The sequence below is a fragment of the Oreochromis niloticus genome, linkage group LG7 (genome assembly GCF_001858045.2).
Source record: "Oreochromis niloticus isolate F11D_XX linkage group LG7, O_niloticus_UMD_NMBU, whole genome shotgun sequence".
Classification (NCBI taxonomy): Eukaryota; Metazoa; Chordata; class Actinopteri; order Cichliformes; family Cichlidae; genus Oreochromis; species Oreochromis niloticus.
This window is the reverse complement of record NC_031972.2, coordinates 24,885,267-24,906,589: the sequence shown is the minus strand read 5'-3', so window position 1 is coordinate 24,906,589 and position 21,323 is coordinate 24,885,267. Positions and strand designations below refer to the sequence as shown.

Genomic DNA, 21,323 nt, shown 5'->3' with positions numbered 1-21,323 from the left:
GTAGAGTGATGCAACCACTGTTTTAACTATCAAGTTCAAGATCTTGCTTGCTCTGCATTTGGTATAAAAGTACTCTAAGTTTTTTTTGCATTCATTTAAAACAACTCAGGAAAACTAGTAAAAAAAAAAAGGTAAATTTTGCTGCGAATTTCAGACTTTGAAATCCTGAAAGATGATTCATGGTCACAATTTAACTAGTTAATTTACAAACCAAAACATTTTGGGTTTGTTTGTTTTTCTAAAGACTACACTTATGCATCAAAAAAATGTGAGATACACAATCCCTCTAACACAAATCTGGTGTCAAGTAACCCAGGGTCTTGCCTGACCATTCACATGAAAGAGATGAAGGAAGATAAACCTACAATAAAAATATTTTTTAAAAAGTAACATATTAAACACAGAATGCAGACTGAAATCAGAAGTCAGTTTCTGAAACAAGAAGTGCTATACAGTAGTTAAGTATTAAAGGCTCTGCATGAATGTGTGAGCACTTTGAGTGTTTTGGTCAACAACACTTGAAAATGATATGCGAGTTAACAGACTTTCCAATATCACATTTCTAGTATTAAAACAGGGGAAGAATCTCATGGATTATAATTGAGCATTTCATTAATGTTTAAAAGTGTTTTTGGTTTTTGTCCTTTTTAGCTACCTTTGAATTCCAATGAATTTAAAGGTCAGCGTAAACAAAGATAAAAACAACATTCATATGTAGGCTTAGGCTACATGCACATTTTATACAAGGTCTGCAGCCAACACAAGAGAGGTAGCATTTAAGAATCAATGCAGTACTTACTACTGATGCCCATTACGGAAAAAAGACTGGATGGTGCTGAAATCCTTTAAATGCTGCCATCTGCACAGGGCCAAGGACTCCTCTGGAATAGTAAAATTAATTTCCAAAGAATTGATTGGTTAGTATGTGGTGATTTTAGGCCCGATTTTATCTGGTCCACAGCAGAAGGCAACATGGCAATATACTCAGGTAACCTTTTATAGTACAGAAAACCCAGGGTTTAACACTGAAATTACTTGGATAAAGCTAAACACCGCATTCCTAGTACATTCCTTATTAAATATTGGATGTTTTGAAATAAGACTGTTGGCACAAGTGAATCTCTTGTAAGTGGGAGAAGAAAAACAAAACAAAAACATCAGGACACATCAAATTGAAAAACTTTTATTTTAATAAAAAAAAAGAAATTAAAGCAACTGACTGCAAAGTACAAGATTTCAAATGATATCCAACATATCAAATTCAAGGGGGAAACAAAAACTATACAATGCAAAAATGTTAATATAGCTGGAGCAATTATCGCCTCTTCTGGAAGATGTTTCCCCTTCCCATTCCACCACGCCCTCGTCCTCTTGCAGCCACTGGAGAGCACAAAAAACAAAGATGGCATACTATCAGTTTTTAATGTAGAGTACCTCACTGAACCAGAAAAACTGTTCAGTAACCTTAATAATACATTCAGTACTTTGAGAAGTACAGTGAAGTCTAATTTTGTATCCTTAACACCCGCTTGGCAAAATATCAGCTCTATCTTAAAGGGGATGTGAAGACAAATTGAACAACAATGAAACATTTAAGTCAGTGTTTTTGACAGATCCCCTGCACCTATGACAAGACTGTACTTATTACACAAGGAACAGAGCAACACTGACAGAAAGCACTTTTCTCATGGTAGGATTTAGTTATGCTGCACAAACACAAAAAGGCAATCAATGCATGCAGTGAGTTTAAATCACCATCAGTTGCTCCCACTACTGAACATACTGACAGGTGTATCAATCCACTGCGAATTTTCACCCACCTTGTGCTTTAAGAATAGCTGCCTTGCCCCTTCCTGCACCAGATCCCTGGTTCTTGTTCTTCATACTCTTCAGCATAGGAGCATTTTTTAACATATCGGGTAAAATCAGAAAGCGGATTTTGCTGCCACGGATGTAAACTTGCTCCAGCTGTGCCACGCGGCCATCCCGATAAGTCACCGTGATATTAGACATCTGTAAGAAACAGAAAGATCATTCTTTCAACAAATGTAATCAAACTGCTCTTTAGTGTTTTATTCAAGTCAACAGTAGTTATCTAAACTTTACAAAGCCATAAAAGGAACAGATTTTTACCATCTGATCTGGGACCAATTTTTAATTAACTGGCTCTTACTAATGCAGCTACCAGATCTAGGTCTCCAGTACTTGATTAGCACAATTCACTCTTATTTTGACACCATCAGGTGGAAAGCTTGGAAACCTTTAAACAACTACGGGGGAAAAAAATAAATATAAACAAAAAACTAGAAATAAATGTTATAATTAAAATAAAAACACCACAAATTGAACCTGAACATTCAGATGTCCTTTTACATTTACCTAAAGGGAAAACAGAGAGACGCAGAGAACAAAGACACTATTATTTGTAATGCAATTCCTTTTAGCCTCATTAAGCTTTTCTATCGGTGTTGCCTTACAAGACCTTAAGCCATTTAGGGGCATTTACCTGAAAATAAAGTAAACAAAACTTGTTCAAATGATCAAGCAGCCTATTAAAGACTAAACTGTTGATTACTCTAATTAAGGGAGGAAAAAAAAAAAAAAAAAAATATCATAAAAACAATACAGTACCAACAGTTTGGTTGATGGGACCCCCGTAAGGAGGAGCACCATCCACATTCACTTTCCACTCTTTATCATGTACTGACCTGGCAGTTCATGTTGTCCTCTGCTTCGATCAGCTTGCCTCTGTAAACCTCTCCAGTGTTGGTCTCACAGGTCACAATGTGGCCTTCTGCCTCATGCAGGACCTTGATTGGAACGCCGATGGACATTTTTCAAGAATGTTTCTGGAAAACAAAATTTAGCAGAAGAAATGTTACACTGTGCACATTCACAGGCTGTAAGCTCCTGGAAACGCATTTTTTTTTTTTTTTTTCATCAAACATCACACTTAACTGTAACCAAACTGTATGGCTAACTGGCTTGTTAATTTTGCGATGCGTTTAGTTACAGAAACACCAGAGAGGCAATCAGGAACCATTTCACTTGTCCACACATCATTATCCTCGCCAATTTATTTTTCACTCGAGTACTGCCTGTGTAACGATAATCAGCTCTCTTATACTGTTTAAAGAGTTGCTGGGAGTTAATATATAACAATCAGTGACCCTCGTTAAGATGGGATGAGCAAGCTACAGTTAACTTCTGATCAATAAAGCGAATCTCTCAGTCAAATCATTGAATATCGAAGCTGCGAGAGGAATTAGCCTTCATTAGCGAGCTAGGCTAATGGACAATAATATATCCTGGTTGCATACAATAATGTAACCCAATTAATGCCATGTGTAACAAATTAAACTTAAAATGACACAAATACGATTTCAACATTAACACTTGCCTCTTTATTGCAGTAATAAGTTATTAGTTCGGCAAATAGACGGAGCCATATTGGCTCCTGAACGAACGCGCTTGATTCACACGCACAAGAAACAAACAACGCTGCTAATGAGCATGGAAAAAATTTACAGTCTCAGTTGAATTACGAGTATTTTTGTTTCTTACCTGGAGTCTATCGTAAAAGCTAGTTTCTTTGTTATTGCTTCTTCTTTTGACGTTGCAACGTGCGCCAGACGCGGTTCCCTACCTTTTGAGCCCTTTTTCCGCCTTCCCACAATGCACCGGCGGTTCAATCGAATGCTTCCTGTGATGCTCTGCAGTGCATTGTGGGATCTGTATTTTTATGGCTTTACGGGTTCACAAGGAATTTGGATACACCGATTGGCGAAAAAAAATGATACATCAAGTGATCATCAGTAGATCTTTGATAGATGCCATTTATTGTATTTTTTTATTATTTCATAATATGTCATTGTTTGTCATATAAGTTGCAGGAACTATTCTCTTTTTATTTGATGGGTTATTTTTTTTCCAATGTGTTGACTGATTGTCTCTTGATGGTTGGATGTTTTGTATTGTTTTATCTTTAGACCCAAGGGACAACTAGTGTGAATCGGAATAAAGAATAAAGAATGAGCAGATATTCTAGCCTGTCTCTCATCAGCTATCTGTGAATCTAGTCATACTGTTATTATTACAAGTAACAAAGGCTATCGTATGTGGGAAATTCCGTCCCGAAAGTACACTTTTACAGTTACCATTCACAGAACAGAACAGCATCAAAGTAGCTCCCTGCAGGCCGTGGTGCACAACTGAGCAGCTGGATAGATTCAGCAGAGTCTCCAGCTTGAGAAATAGTTTGCTCTCAGATTCTCTGGTAACTTTTTTTAAGTGATACAAGAATCACCAAAACACAAGTTTCAACATTAACAGTAAGGATGGTGACCCATTTAGCCAGGCTGCAAAGAAAAAGTCACATCAGAAGAACTAAGATTTGAAAAAAAAACCCCAACAACAACAAAAAGAATGTACTAACAAATTTAAGTTTGAGGGGTTTAAAAAGAAGAACATCAGAGGTGTAGAACAAAGGATGCAGTACTTGCAATGGTTACACGGTGCATTGGTGGAGGTGGGTAATTTATGAGGCTGACTGAAATCATCAGCCAGAGAGGGAATGCACAGAGTATGACTCTTTAAATAAACACTGTGGTCTCTGCTGCAATAAATCTTTTGTTACCGAGTTTCTGCTAATTTGCATTTCTTTCTAAAAGATAGCTTAATCCTTTTGCATGCCGGTGTCACACATGTGTAATTTATGGCAGCATGACACACTATAGAGGGACACACTGGATTGTTTTCCTCCAGGTCATCATACCACAATGGCCCCTTATCTTTGTTATTTTTTATGACTCAGCTATGTAATATCCATAACCAAATCATTTTGATAACCCTTATCTCATGCTTATCAAAATATCATAACATGCAACAAAAAAACCATTGAAATGAAATGGTTTCACCCATTTTAATTCCCCTCTTGCATGATTACAATGCATACGTTTAAGTTTATGAATAAACACAGTGCAAGTTAGATACGTACCCGTATTCCTGGAGACCTCTCTCTGGGATTGCTTTAAGGCACATAAAAACTGGTTAATGTAGGTCTTTGCCACAGTGGAAGAGCTTTTTAATGAGGGAAGGGAAAGCATTATGGGATAATAAAAGACACCATCAAATGAACCATCATTTGATTTCCATTGCATTAGGCTCATTGACTGGCGTCAGTGCCAGGCTGCTCTGTAAACATTTCTTACAGAGTGGTCTGTGGTCATGTGTATGTACTTTACCTAGGTATGTGTGTCCTTTTCATAGTGTGATGCAAGCAAGCCTTACTCTGAAAGCATCTACAATACAGGCATATGGGGTCATATCTGTACAGGCAAACAAGCTCTTTGTTTTGGATGGTTCGTAAACAACAGTGAACATGTGTTGCCTGGCACTGATCAAATCGCTGATCACAACAGCAGCAAAACAAACAGAGTTTTAGTTGTAAGTCTTGTGATGTCATCACACTTCTCACTTGTAGAGCTACAACTGAGGAAGTGGAGACTGTCAGAAAACAACTACAGCTCCTTACACAACAGAATCTGCTACATCCCACATCAGATTTGCACACTGTTAGACATCTCCACATAGGATACCACATATTTTAAATACAAAAAGGTTTTTCTACAGAAAAAATCCTAGATGTGCCACGGGCAGGAACCTCTATCCAACCTCAGCCATTGTAGCCAACCTCTAATAAAGCTCTGGTCTTCCTCAGAGGGATTGCACCTAGCTACTGGTACAGGTATGTGGATGATCCTCAGACTTCAGACTAGCCACACCCTCAGACAAAAACTGGTTCATTCTAAGAACAAAACTCCCAAACATAAGGCCAGGTTTATAGGAGGAGTAAAGGAGGCCTTCTATTGCCATCTCGTAGCAGGTTTGTTAGAGAAACTCATGAGAATTTCTTCTAACCATGATATTATAGTGCACTTCAGACCCAGCAACACCCTTAGAGAAAAACTGGTTGATCTCAAGGACCAAACTCCCAAAAACAAACTGAGCAACATAGCGTATGCTGCGCAGTGCATCAAGGAGAAACCAAGCAGCCACTTGTGAATGACCATCATTGAACAGAGGTGGTGCCTTACGACACTAGCTATCAGCCACCTACAATGCAGTCTTGAGATCCCTTCCCAGGTGCTTTAACCCCTACTCATACCTTCCCTGAGATGATCTCAATAGGTCACATAATAGGGTGGGGCACAGTCTCTGAGTGGTTTCCCCCATAACCCCTGACGATGACCCACATCTTTTTCACACTTTGGCTCATGTGATGACTCGCATGATCAATATTGGGTCAACAACCACCTCCAAGTGGACAACCCACACTAGGGGCTAGTATGGTCTACCACACATCCTGCCATGTGACCTATTGAGGTCACTTCAGCCAAGGTGTTTTTAGAACAGGAGAAGCCTGTTGGATGAGAGGTGAAACATCTTCACAACTTAAAGAAGTCTAGTTTTCTTCTCTTTTCAAGCTCTTCAGAGTATCATAACCTGGATGAGTGACAAAGTTCAGTTCAGTGCTGCAGCACAAAAACACCACAAAACTGTGACATATTTAAAGATGTTTAATTTTGATGGCATGCAAACAACACAGATAGCAAAAACCTGCACATTACAAAAAGTATATTATCTTTAAACGTTAAAGTGCACATAAAACAAAAAGAAACTCCAAACTAAAAAAAAAAAAATTTACATAAAAAAACAGATTTGCTGTCGAGGCTGATTTGCTGAAATTTCACGTTTGCAGAACGTTCTGTGTGTTCTGAGAGCAATATATTTGAAATAACTAAATGTCTTTGTCATGATATTTCTGTGATTTTTGAAGAAAGGGAACAGTCATTCTGTTTTAAGGGGAGTGCCTGTACATTTACAAAAGTAATGCAGCTTCCTCTGTCTTTCAACTCCAAGATATCTGTTGCTCCTCCCAGATATGTGGCGGACGCTGCTGCTTCCTGTGCAGAAGATGCCAAGATACCTGGCTGATGCTGTACTTCTGATGGGGTGCCAGTTGCTTTTTGGTGTCCGTTGGGTGTATTACTGTTAGGTACAGAATCTAAACTCTCATGAGAGGCATTTGATGTAGTTTTCTCAGCACTGGACTCGAGAACATAACTATTTACCATTGTGCCACATGATAAATCCTCTTTACTCGTACGGGCAGATGTCTGCATGATACTAGTGCTCCTTACACCTCTGCCATCAGCACTTTCAACCCCGAACACATGCCCATCCCTCTTTCCCAGGATGTGCTGATAGAGAATCTTGCGAAAGGTATATCTGAACTCTCGAAGGCGGTAGGCGTAGATAAGGGGATTCACCACAGAGTTGGCATGGGAGAGAATGATTGCAATGTTCATCACCCAGATGTGTGGGCGCTCACAGCCCTGGCAAATATGGTTGATGCAATTGATAATATGCACAGGAAGCCAGCACAGAGCAAACAAACCAACGATAATAGCCAGCGATTTTGCAGCGTGTACTTCCTTCTGCAGAATCGAACGAGATGAGCCAGAAGATGGAGTTTTCTGTCCGGGAGCAGGTACGTGTGCAACTTTGAGGCTCATCAGTCGAAGCTGTCGGCGGGCTGCCATGAAGATATGGATATAGATGACCAACATTATCACCAAGGGCACCAACACGCAGCCAAAGAAATTGAAATAGACCATATAGTCAAGGGGAACCACTCCCTCAAACAAGCAATGAGTCATTCCTTCAGGGCAGCCTTGGCTTTTGGTGGCAGTGGTATTGGAGTTCCAACCTGTGTAAAGAAAACAGTGATTTATTGCCAGTTTCATCCAAAAGCAAAATTATAGGGTTTCAGTTCAGTTTTCCTAAACAATCTCCTCAGCAGTTAGGACCACTTAAACATGCTTAAATATGTAACTTAAACATGAAAACATAAATAAATAAATGTATGCATGTCTCTCTTGCCACTGCCCGTGCAAATAAGAACACGAGACCTTTCTAGAAATACATCGTTGTTGCATTTATCCATTTATACTATACAATGCAATAGAATTGTTGTAATAAGCAGTAAGAAGATATACAGACGGAAGCGGGGCATCCTCCCTTACACAAGAATAATGTTTGCTTGTTTGTATCAAAACGCCTCCTCTGGATGATTTTGACTACGTAAAGGAAGGTTGTTTCATGTTTCACACAGCATCAATGCCTTTCATTGATGCTGTGTGAAACATGGAACAACATGAAACAACCTGTGAACTGGCAAAAAGTTTTCCCCACCTGTGTTCCAGCCAAACATCGGTGTCAGGCCGATGCCCACTGAAAGAACCCAGCACAGTGCAATGATGCCCTTTGCCCTCTTCCCTGTCACCAGACTGTTGTACCTAAAAGTTTGAACAGAACACAAACATCCATTATATATGCAGCCAGTTGCTTTATCTACTCTGTCAGTGATAGCATTCCCTTGAGACAAAGTCAATACAGTTTAAATGAAGAGAAAATGATTTGTGTGCTGAAGCATTAAAACTTTATTCATTTAATAAGCAAAAGCAATTGGCCCGCTTTAAAATGCACTTACAGTAATCTGATTATCTCTGCAGTGCTGATGCCCATTTGTAGCTATGGTAATTAAAGACATCACTCATCAAGTGTTCAAAAATCCCTTAAAAAATAAAGATTTCTTAAAATAAAAAATATGTTGATTTCATTAGGGCATTGAATATTTTGTACAACACAACACTGTTGTGTTACATAAATGTAAATGAAACTGCTGTTGTTGTAAAGGACATTTCCATTAGGTCAAGTTTGAAAATCTGAGCATAAAAAATCATATAGTGGATTTTAATATCAAATAATTTTCATGCTAACATGGGTAAAATATTTTCTGTAATAAACATGTAAATGTAACTACATATAAGCTTATTACTCAGCTGAGACTTGGATTAAGATTCCCACACTTGAAGATGCACAACCGTAGTTTATAAAAACACATTTTTTGATACAACTGGTTCTATTAAACATATTTTTAAATCTAACATTTAAACAACATGAAAATGCTGATTTCAGCCTTGAGTGACATATTTTAGTTTTAAAGGTAAAGTACTGTGCAAAAGTCTGGAGCTACTGCTGATTTCTTTATATTTTGCTTAGAAAGACTGAATTCAAGAACATAAAGTTGTCAAATACAAATACATTTATAAATGTATTTCTAATGAGGTCAGCTGCAAAAATAACTGTTCCCATAGGCCAGGTTTTGCCTACTAATGCTCTGCACCAGAACCAAACCTGCAAAACCTTAATGTAGGTGTGGACATGTATTTTTGGTGGCTGGCCTTATTGTATGTGTTTCTGTTTCACAGCAAAAAACTCTGGGAGGATATTTAAGTGACTCATACAAATATGATTTATCAAGTTTTGCTGCAGCCAGTTAAGTCTAAATTTAACACTGGAAAAAAAGCTTGTGTTGTTTTAGTTGTGGGATTTATGATAGTTGGCGTTCATTTATTTAGAATGAGAGAGGGAAATGTCATCAGAAAGATAACACAGCACTGTAAACGCAGTGTAAAAGTTATTTCCTGTCCTGTACCTCTTCCCTTTCCCAGTCCTCACCCTGCATGTTTAGAGTCCAGTATTTAGTATGTAGTATTTTTCAACTGCATTTTAAATTTTTAGTCACAAAGAGATGGTAATTAAAACATAATTAAAATGTCTCTATGCGTGCACCTTAATCGGCAAAAAATAAAACTGGAAATAAGGAAGAATTTGAATGGGTACTATTCCATTAAGCCTGAAAGTCAATACTTGGTATCATTACCTTTATTCTTCAACATAGCGCAAAGTCTCTTAGTTAAACTTTCTTGTAATTTCTTGAAGTAGGCTTCAGGAATAGTTCTCCAGGCTTCTTGAAGGACACTAAAGGGTCTTTTTTGATAGTGTTGCATTCTATCCAGGTATGCTTTTACTGCACTGGCAGTGTGTTTGGGATTGTTGCCATGCTGAAAACTTAGACTAGTACCAATCAGATGCCTTCCAGATGGTACTGCATGGTGGATCAAAGTCTCATGGTATGTCTCTTGTTCATAATTCTGTCAGTTTTGAAAAGGTCTCCAGCACCACTGGATGAAATGCAGCGCAACCCATGACAAAGCCTCCATGTTTCTTACAGATGGCTGTAGACCCTCAATGTCGTATCTAACATTCGATAACCTTCTTGTGTAATTTGGCATATCTCAGCCCTCGTTCCCTGTTTCTTGACAGCTGTTCTTCCACTGAGATCATTTTGGATGAGGCTTCAGTGAACAACAGATGCAGATATATGACTTTCAGATACTGTTCATTTGCTCTAAATAAGTTTTTTGGCCTGCCACTTCTTTTACCTTTGACTTATGTCTGTGCTACCTTTGGCATTTTGCACAGATCAGATTCAACTAAAGAAGTGAAAACAAATTATGTATTTTTAATAGACTAGTCCAAAGTAAGGGTTGATTTTATTGGCTCAGTGTTTAGCTCTCTCGGACCTGCCTCCTTGGATTTACTGACCAATAGCTGTCCTTACAGCAATGCACAGTGTGGTCAAGTCTCTAATGTTTTGTGCAGCCACTTAGTGGATCCTTAATTACTGTGGTCTATGCTGAGCACTACATTCAGTCGGTAAATGAAGATTTTAAGAGGACCTCAAGTCTCTTTGCTATACTTTTCCGGATGCTTACCGGATGCCTGTGGTGGCTGTAATTACTTAAATCTTTAAAACGGATACAATTTAAATCTGGTTCTATTATGTGTTGACAAAACACTGGTTTAGCTCCCAAGTTAGATGCTGTTTTCTATGTTTCAATGATTAATTGTTATGAAAATGGTCAAGTACAACGACTGGTTGAAAACTGAGTGAAAAAGCAGCCATTGTCCAAAGAAAGACCAGAAAGCCTGGAAAAACTACTGCTCGAGACCGCTTTGAAAGAAATTACAAGAAAGTCCCCAGGAGGACTCAGATCACGCTGGGGAGATTACATCTCTCGACTAGTTTGGGAACGCCTTGGCATTCCTACTCCCGTTTGAGCACGAAGAGGTGGCTCGGGAGAGGGAGGTCTGGGCTTCTCTGATTAGGCAGTTGTCACGCCGCCTCAGATAAGTGGTAGAAAATGAATGGATGGATAAAAACATTGGAAATATAAAGAAAGAGGGTTTGCTCATGTCTTTGCACAGCACTGTATTGAAATCTTCATATGCACAACTTATGATGCAGGAAAATAATTAATTCAGAAACCTGATTAGGGAAATAGAAGTTGAAAATCACTATGAATTATCAGAATACCCAGCATCACCTTGCATACACTGACTTAACTGTCTGTGTATTTTTGACTGAGATGTTGCATGGCCAAGCTGGTAGCACTAGGCTTCGTAAAGCCTCCTAATAACTACATGATTAGTTGTTCTCTGGTCATAGGTGCTGGGGCTGTGTCACATAAAGACACAATCAAACTGTTATGCAACCGCTTATGCAAATGCGTCACTTGCTTTGGATTATGGTTCGGTGGTGTGTCAGCAGATGTGTTGCAGAAACAAGGAGCTTTGTTTTAAGCTTCTAAATAAATGATCCATTAAAGAGCAATACTATTTGAATGCTGCTGATTTACATGAATGCCAATCATGAAAGCTTTAAGTAGATTTAACCAGTTCACCTTCAACAACACTAATTCAATTAAGCCTGTGGAGCGATGGAGCCATGTTTGTCCGCAGCTGCCCAAATTAGCCTTCAGTTAAAAATAGGATCTCTCTATAATTTAATGCCCTTTGCTACATCACTACAGTGCATGTGAGCATTTGACATCTCCTGCTGATTCTGCAGCTGGAATGTATGATATCTCAGTTGAAGTTTCATTATTTCCTCTCACCTGAGTGGGTTTTTGATTGCGATGTAGCGGTCCACAGCAATAGCCAGCAGACTAAAGATGGAGCTCTGAGTGAGCACGAGGACGAAGCAAGCGATGAACAGGCAGCCGTAGAAATTTGCACAGAAACCAGTACTGAAAACATCACAGATTCAAAAAGGGTGTTTATCACTACCAACCCCGCCAAAAAAAACAACAGTACATTGTGACAGATCTTGTAGTAAAGGATGCAAGTAACACAAAATTTGTCTCATTTCCAAACTAAATAACAAGGAAACAATACCTAATAGCGATAGCAAAGGGAATCGCCAGCAGTCCCACAGCAATATCAGCGATTGCCAGTGACACTACAAAGAAGTTGGTGATGCTCTGCAGGTTGGAGTTGAGGCAGACGGACCAGCAGACCAGGACATTCCCAGCCACAGACAGGCAAGCAATCACCAGCTCCAGGCCAATATAGACCAGATTCGGCATGGTTGTTTTATTGAACGTTTTTGCTTTCTTTGTGCCGTCATCCCACACACTCAGCTGCTTCACATGTTTTTAGACAAAATACGTGCTCGCCAAACCACATGGTATGACTGAACAACAGAGCGACTGTGTCACAAAGGACAGCCAAGGCAGGAAGTTCCCACCACAAGCCAGCACACTTTGAGGTCTTCTCGCACCCTTTGGCGTCACAAACCCTGCGTCAGTCTGTTTGTCTTCCTCTTTCTTTTTGTCTCTTAAAAAAAAAATTTCTGTTCTGTTGGGTAAACTTGGTCACAGGTGGCAGTAGAACGCACAGGAGGGAAGTTTGCACAGTGGCTGCAAAATTAAGAGCAGTGTTCTGGAGAGAGAGAAAGAGAACACAGTATCTCTGTAAAAACAGATTGCAGGCCGTACACATACACATACACATACAGGATTTGAAAAAAAGACACAAAAAACAGCCATTTATCTCTAGAAGACAAGGGGGCAGGTGTTTTTTTTTTACCATACAGGGCCAAAGCAGACAGCCCAACAATGGACCTTTTATTTTAGGAAAGATTTCCCAAAACCCTTCTATGTGCTAATCATTCCCCAGACAGGCATAGTTTCCTGTGAAGTCACTGATAATAACGCAAAATAAACCACCCATAAATTTCAAAGAAATTGTTCTATTACTGGATTTTCTTTGCTAGGCGTTTTACTACATTTCTCGACACTGTATGTTAGGTCTATTATAGGAACACATTACAAACTGATAACCTTCAAAAATACGCCTGTATTCAGTTTGCTAAAGTAAACCACAGGGTAGTGAGAAGGAGAAACAGGTCAAGGATGCACTGAGCAGGTAGTGCATTATTGTTCTTTCCCCTACAGGCAGGGAGAAATGGTTAAAAGAATATTTAAACCACAACTAATAACTAAACGTGTTGTAGACGTTCATGTGGAAGCCTGCTTGGAATTTTAATGAGATATTGCAGATTAGTGTGTTGAACCTTTTTTTCTTCTTTGTAAAATGTTAAAACACTATGTGTGGAGTGAACAAGTACTGGTCCAACCCAACGGGCTTAATCATTTCCGGACTGAGTTTATAAAAAGACTGATAATGCTTGTTGCTGGAGGCCATAAGACTAATTTTGCATAAAGCCCAGAGAAAGTAGGGAAACCACCTAGCTCAGCTTTGTCTAAGACCAACAATATGCCTTACAGGTTAAAAAGCTCACTTATTAAACTACTTTATCTCATTTCCTTAATCAATGCACAAACCGTCAAGACAGTTTACATTCTGAAAGAAAAAAAGTATATACTGTAAATGTTAATGATCCACAGCAAACTATCTCAGCTTTCAAATAGAAGATGTAATTTTTGTTGCTGACACTTATAAATGACTTCAGTGTGTACAGAAGCAATGGGATACACAGAAGTATATACAAGCAGTCACATGCTAGTACTGGGTTGGACTCTCCTTTTTTCCTGTTATAAGTCCTGTTGTAATTCTTCATGGCATAAATCTAACAAGGTGCTGGAAATATTCTTCAAAGATTTTGGCCTATGTTGACACAATAGCATCACACAGTTGTTACAGATTTGTTGTTTGAAAATCCATGATGTATATATCCTGTTCCACCACATCCCATATATTATTTATTGGAATGAGATCAGGAGACCGTGGAGGCCAACTGAGTGCTGCAAACTGAGTTGTGTTCAAGAAATGCATTGTCCTAATGGAAGAAAAAAACTGCTCAGTCTCTTTTCCACTCCACCTGACATCAACCTATTGGTGATCTTTGTGTTTTGGTTAGGTTGACTTTAATAAATAATTTTATATTTAAGTAAACTTATTGCATGAATTCCCTCCTTGTCATCTACTTTGAGCCAGTTTGTGTTAACCTAGTAACTTAGCATGTGGTTTGCCAAATGCTTATCTAGTTGAACTCGGTTTTGAGTACAGCTAAAGTAGTTGTGGTATTTATCATTGTGACTAATATCCTATTGAGTTCTACACAAGACAGCATCAGTTTGGATTTGTTGTTTTTATTATGGGGTTGATGTTGGAAGAGACCAGCATTAGTATTGTACTTGCCTGTTACATATACATATATATATATATATATATATATATATATATACACACATATATAGATAAATAAGTAAGGCACAGGAGTGCATGCATCCTCCTTTGTACGCTTAATTGTCTGAGCTCAATAACAGACCAAACATGTTTTCTCTTCAGTGTGACAGCATGTGGTTGAAGACAATGTCTTGGGAGCATTTCCCTGGTTTCCAGGAAGCTCCCAGTTTCTGGTTCCTTTTTGGTGCTGGTAGAATTGCATAAATACCCACCACAAGTATCTGTCTGAAGACCAGGGTTAAGATGAGGGTTAAGATCAACTTATACCGAATAACTAGGATTAGGGAGCATAAACTGTGGCTGCACTGTACAAAAAAAAAAAAAATCCTAATATAAAAGTATTTTACTGTGTATTTTACAGTTTTGTTCTGTTCTTCTAGAATATCATTAAATTTACATAAATAGACTGTGATTTCACATTTCAAATGTAAATTAACGTAAAATCACTGTAATGTAATAAAACATAATTTTCTTGTTTTTTAAATGTATTTGTCTGTACATGCATATTTAGATTGTTAAAATACATTCACAAATGTATCATGATTTCACAAATATGTGTCCATCATTTGAAAGATTGAACTGTTAAATTCAAATGTAATGCTATGAAAAAATATATAAAATGATTCTCATAAACTTTTTTTACATCAAATAATAATAATAATTATTGCTATTTAGGGCGATCGTGGCTCAAGTGTTGGCAGTTCGCCTTGTAATCAGAAGGTTGCCGGTTTGAGCCCCGGCTCGGACACTCTCGGTCGTTGTGTCCGTGGTCAAGACTCTTCACCTACTGGTGATGGCCAGAGGGGCCGATGGTACGATATGGCAGCCTCGCCTCTGTCAGTCTGTCCCAGGGCATGCAATCCATTATCATTTAAACCAACTGTTAACTGTATATTTCTGTACATTTAAGTATTATTATTCATATTGCCACATTCATTGACCTTGTTTATAGGTAATTTCATTGTTTAATCACATTAACATGTTCCTAATTTAATGTTTAAAAGCACTTGAAAAAGGCAAAATCCCATGTAAAATTAGGGCAACAAACTGTATTGTCATTACTGAAAATAACCGTATTTTTATGAGAAAGTTATTTTCTGGTATTTTCTGGTATTATTTTGGCGCCCCAGCTGCCGGAATATTACTGTTTTTCTAGGATTTTTTTTTAACAGTGTGGTGCTTCACCATTGCATTTGTCTTGTGGGTTTCTGGCCTTACTAAACACATGGCTGGACTGATCTTGTGGTGTAACTATGTTGCAAAGTTAACCTTGAATAGCGTTGTGAAATATTTAGCTTAGTAATTTTTGTCTGGTAGCTTTGCGGTAGACCTCATCAACTGCTTTGATTTGCTGTGAGCTTTGTTGTAGCTTGGTTCCCTCTTTGTTAGTGTCTTGGACATTTTGGTTAGTGTGGACGTTTTTGTTTGTAGGAACCTTGTTGTGTGTTACTGTGGTTGATGCTCATACTTTAATTCCAGCTTTGGTTGTCTGTCGCTGGAGTTTTGGCAAAGCAGTGTTGTGTGGGTGTGTATGTGGTGTTGGGCAGCTCTGATGAGATCTGGTGCTCATTTAGGTACCAACGATTAGATTTTCACTTGCTGTTTCGAGGTTAATTGATTTTTTTTGCTTTGTTTCGTTTGTTTCCCCCTTGTTGAACCCATTTGCAAGGATAGATTTGCTATCTAGGGCAGATACTACTTGGACTCTTCTGTACACAGACACGTGGTTATCGTCTGTGGGCCAGGTTCTGTGGTTGCCATTTTAATAAATGGGGATGTTTTAATGTTGCCTTCTGTTATTGCTTTTTCTCTTTCCAGAATAATTTGAGATGCCAAAGTAAACTACTTGCTTGAACGCCCTCCTTCTCTCCTACTTTAAGCCAGTTTGTGATAACTATGGCATTTAACGATGTTTAGTTGCCACTAAGGAGGCCAACGTGTGCCAAGGAAATATCAGCGGACCACTATTAGCAGCCTGATAAAAAGCAGGAAGGATCCATGCTTTCATGCTGTTTGCACTAAAATTCTGAAACTACCATCCAAATGTTGCATTAGAAATCTAGACTTATCAGACCAGGCAATGTTTTAAAGTTTTGCCAAGTCTGTGCAAACTGTAGCCTCAGTTTCCTGTTTGACAGGTTCAGAGATGCTCTTCTGCATGCCTTGGTGTTTAACGGGTGGTTATCTGAGTTACTATTTCCTTCCTATCAACCCAAAACAGTGTGGCCATTCTTCACTGATCTCTGGCACCAACAAGGCATTGACGACATGTGACATTGCAAGCCACTTAAATCACCTTTGTTCCCCATTCTGATGCTTGGTTTCATGGCCACCTGACAAAATACATTGAGGAGCTGGTATGTGTGATGTAATATGAATTGTCATGGGGGAGGTCTTTATCAGCAGAAAAACCTGTGAAACTCATTAAAACCTATTTAAACATCCACAAATCTATGACCTCCTTCACATTTTCCATAGCTGTCCAATGGGCCAGATTGGAGTCTTTTCCAGGCTAGTTCCAGCCTTATATTTGGCACCTTTATTTTAGATGATCTCAAGTTGTTGTTGTTTCATAGTATTCTCTTAAATGCCTCCAGTCAGAATAAACTAAAAGTAATATTACATTGAGGAATATTCTTCAGAGATTCAGCAACAGCTTCTTAGTACTGACCCCCTCTGCATTAAACTCTAAACTTTCCCTTTACCCTTAAGTGTAGGTTGGCTGATTGGAAGCTCAAGGGTGTAACTGCTGTTGGAACATGGTAATGATGCCTTCTCAGTTTACCTGATCAAAACATTGATATGATCAAATCTGACTTTCTTTTTCTTTTCTTTTTTTTAAGTTTCCTAAGCTTGATGTGAATATCCGATTGTCGAATCAGTGCCAAGAAATAAGGACTGTGCAGTCTGAGGCTTTCTTTCAGTTCTGAAAGAGGAACCTTATTTATTTTATATGAAATAAAATAAATATATAATCTGTGCCCCATTGCTGGACTGATTGCACAATGAGAAAGCCCAGAGACTGATGTCTAGGATAAAAGACTTTTCTTGAAAAAAAGAAAAGAAAAAAGAACTATAGTAGACTTACAATACACTGATAACCAGCATGTTCTTTTGCCTGAGATTATATTTTTGAGGTATGTTTGTCTTAAAACAAATGTTCAATTTCTGTGAGCCGATAATGACATGGTCCTACCAAGCCTTTTTTTTTAGGTTAATAATAAAACATGTTTGGTCATTTTTATTGATTTCATCTTTATTATACCAAAACTATTCTGAGAGAACAGTGGAAGTTACTGAATACAGCGAAAGCAAACTTGATACAACCAACTTCCTGTAGAGGTGTGAGGTCTAGATACGAGATAAGATTTGACTGAAACCAAACGCATGACAATGAGACGGTGCATGCTTTTAGCGCGTCATATCAACATAGCAGATGAGATAGAAATTCCCAACCTTTATTCAGGTGCATCACTGCCCAACAGTGTCATATTACTGATGTTAAGCAAACACTTACTAGAAATGATCATTGAGGGCTAAATTCTTCTATAAAATGTTGAACTTTTAAAAAGAAAATTACTAACTTGACTAGCCAACACAAACCTTTATGTATAAGGCAAGAATGCACAGATATATTTAATGGAGATCAGTCCTGGGGGTAGCTTGTGGATGATACAGGCCAAAACACAATGACATTTACAGTCAGTGTCAGTTATCTCCAGTTTCATATCAGCTTTGTGCTGTGGCTCACTATGGTGTCACGAAGATCACAATCACATTATAACAGTTCAGATAATATTTCTATTTTTCCATGATGCAAAGGGGGAACAAATTATATATGGACCAGTACATATATAGCACTTTTGTATTTTATATGAACACTCTAAGTAGTTCTTAGTACAAGCCTTATTCACACAAATTCCTACAGGCACCTTGTTTAAGGCTTGAGCGTTTTTAATGTAACATTCACACTCTGGTGAATGCACTGGGGGCAACTCGGGGTTCAGTGTCTTGTCAAGGCATGTCTTTTGTCCTGCCTTGCTTCTCCCACCACAACTGGTCGTGGCAGATGGCCGCCCTTCCCTGAGCCTGGTTTTTCCTCCCCACTGTTGCCAAAGTGCTTGGTCATAGGGGCTCATATGGTTGTCGAGTTTTTCTCTGTATGTATTATTGTAGGGTCTGCCTTACAACATAAAGCACCTTGAGGTGACTCTTGCTGTGATTTGGCGCTGTGTAAATAAAATGGAATTGAATTGAAAATTGAAAAGGATTTTTTGACACGCATAGAAGGGTCAGGGATCAAACCACTGACCTACAAAAAAGATGATGACCTCCTTCACCACCCAATTCACAGCCACCCGATCCACATCAAAAACACCATTAACAAAAAAAACCAAAAAAAATGTAAAAAATATATATACATAGGAGTACTGGTATCAACCAAAATGGGTTTTTTTTTGCATGTGTAAAAGTGTAAAAGGTAAGAGTTATCCATCCTCATAAGCTACTTTGACCTCCTTGCATCAGTAAGACATAAAATACTTCTGTTCATACTTAATGCCTTTTAGGACTGTGACTCAATTTCAGTATTAAACGTAAAATAATCTGAAAAATGTTGATATTATTGTAATAGTTGTAAGATAGTTTTTAAAGTTTCAGTTTTAAGTTTCAGCTTAATTTCATTGCAGTGTATTGAGTAATATCAAAGAACTGCAAAGCCGTGCACGGAAAATAAGATTTTTCCCTTTCAGTGCTGAGCTAGATTGAGTGAATTTGATTTAAATATAGATGTATTTTCCATACTCTACTTAGACTAAGTAGCGATATCCTGTGTGTTACAGTTAATCCCCAGGCATTCTCATAAATAGATATTTTATTGCTATATGCCTAGCATCTGTGCTGTATGCTCTGTAGATGTGCTCTTACAGCCAGCAAAACATATAAAGTGAAATAACAGATATTTATTGTCCCTAAAGACATTCATGGATGTTTAAATACAGTTTCAGATGCACATTTCTTACTCTGCTGACCACATACTTGCAGTTCTACTTGCATTAATCCCAGCAGTACACTGGACCAAAGTCCAACTTTTCCCTCTTTTATTCTCCTACTGGAGCTTTCTTAGAAGCAAAAGGAATTTAAAAACCAGGCTTGGTCCAGCAAAACTGAAGCCCCGACTATGTAGCAAGCAAGAGACTGCATGAGCATGCAACTTTCAGAGTTTGATTGAGAAAACTAAATTGGACTTTGAGTTTAGAGACTATAACATAAGATACACAATTTGAGTTTACCTAATACTTTTCCAGCACGCTTTAGCAAAAAAAACCCCCCAAAAACTTCCCCTTTACTTTACCATTATGGTCATAGCTGTACATATATATTGATTCTCATAGCAGCCTTGGAGGAAGTGATAAGAAAATACACATCCTGCTGGAGGGGATCTGCCAGAGTCCTGCCAATCAATGTGCAAGGTCACCAAAGTCAAAGGAAAACAAAAATATACTCAGTAGTATAAGAAAATTTGGTTTTGTTACTCCTGGCAGCACTGTGGGTACGAGGGAATGAGGAATGAGGGAAGAACTGATCTGACAACATACTGGGAATTCCTGACAGCAGGAACAGACAGGACAACGGAGGGGTAAACAATGTGCAGGGCAACCGAAAAGCTTCAAAACGGTGTAACATAATTTTTGCCCTGTGATGGAAAAATACGTACTAACTACATGAACTGAGGTACAGTGAATGCACTGCTTCATCTTATTATAGCAAGTTTACTACATTACTACATTTTTCAAACTTCAGCCATGTTAAAAAAATAATTAAAAAGTCTGCTATTTTCAGTAAAACGTCCCCACTCCATTGAAATAAAACTTTGATATATAAAATAATGACACTTTGATTTACTGTTTGAAGAATAAATAGTAATCCAAGCGTGTCAGACGTATTGATATTATTTGAGTGGGCGTTTACCCGGGAGACACCTGTTCCTCTGTCAACTTACTAATAACTTTATGTCTGAACAGGAAGAAAGCTATTAGTCATTTCTTACCTTATTTTTAGAGCGATTGAGAGAGGAAGCCCCTTTTCCTGCACGTGTTCAGATGATCGCTGTTCCCGCAGTAAATTCAAATTTAATAAATTAAATGCGTCGAAAAATTAAAAAAAAAATGGCGAAAGAAACTGAATCAAAAAGGGGGGGGAAGAATTTGAACCGGCAGACGAGGCAGTGCGTATATTTGACAGGAGAAGTCTGGAGGTGAGCACCGAGTCGATGCAACAGGAAAAAGCTCACCCGCAGGCTCGCCTCGCTTCTCGAGTGTGTAGGCTGATTATGTTGCTTAAGTTGTGGGGACATAAATCTGTTTAGTCATACTCTTTTGGGTCCCGCCTTCTTTTTGAGAGAAAAGCCAAAGCCGTTGCTATGAGCCACTCATTTTTCGAGTGAGGACTGGACTCTGGTTAAAGTTAAGAAAGTGATATATTTAGGTAAGGTTTGGAGTTGGAAAGGCTTGGAAATAAATTCAGGTCGGCGCAGTGTTGTTGATGTTAGAAACACGACTGTGTGTGTGTGTGTGTGTGTGTGTGTGTGCGCGCGGCTTGGAGGAGTGGAAATAACCGATCATAGAAGAAAGAAAGTGATATTCAAAGAGCAGAACTCAATTAAAATAAATAACACACCGACTACTACTTCCATATCAATAAATAAACAGCCATAACGTCTCTTCTGAGCTCGCCAATTGATTTATTTAGGCCGAATTAGTGTGTTTGTACATTACACAGTCAAATAGTACTATAAACTGTGAATACCCTGAATGATTATGCGCGGTGGAGTTCCTCTATACTGTACTGAGTGATTACCT

General features: G+C 38.4%; 2 protein-coding genes across 3 annotated transcripts; both read right to left on the bottom strand.

Annotated features, from left to right (window-relative positions):
- Positions 1-1,167: 1,167 nt before the first annotated feature.
- Positions 1,168-3,722, bottom strand: snrpd3l (small nuclear ribonucleoprotein D3 polypeptide, like). Of its 2 annotated transcripts, none has more exons than XM_003444346.5 (4): positions 3,565-3,722; positions 2,709-2,849; positions 1,821-2,013; positions 1,168-1,380 (listed from the first exon to the last, which is right to left on the bottom strand). In XM_003444346.5, the coding sequence occupies exons 2-4, from the start codon at positions 2,832-2,834 to the stop codon at positions 1,316-1,318; spliced, it is 384 nt and encodes a 127-aa protein (XP_003444394.1). In that variant the 5' UTR covers positions 2,835-2,849; positions 3,565-3,722; the 3' UTR covers positions 1,168-1,315. The 2 variants fall into 2 exon arrangements, with proteins under 2 accessions (XP_003444394.1, XP_005451407.1); XM_005451350.4 differs by having other exon boundaries at positions 3,647-3,701.
- A 2,862-nt stretch (positions 3,723-6,584) lies between these two features.
- adora2ab (adenosine A2a receptor b) lies at positions 6,585-20,816 on the bottom strand. The gene is made up of 5 exons (XM_003444403.5): positions 20,513-20,816; positions 12,148-12,693; positions 11,868-11,999; positions 8,257-8,360; positions 6,585-7,771 (listed from the first exon to the last, which is right to left on the bottom strand). Exons 2-5 carry the CDS (start codon positions 12,336-12,338, stop codon positions 6,813-6,815), a joined length of 1,386 nt encoding a protein of 461 aa, XP_003444451.1. The 5' UTR covers positions 12,339-12,693; positions 20,513-20,816; the 3' UTR covers positions 6,585-6,812.
- Between the last annotated feature and the right edge of the window lie 507 nt (positions 20,817-21,323).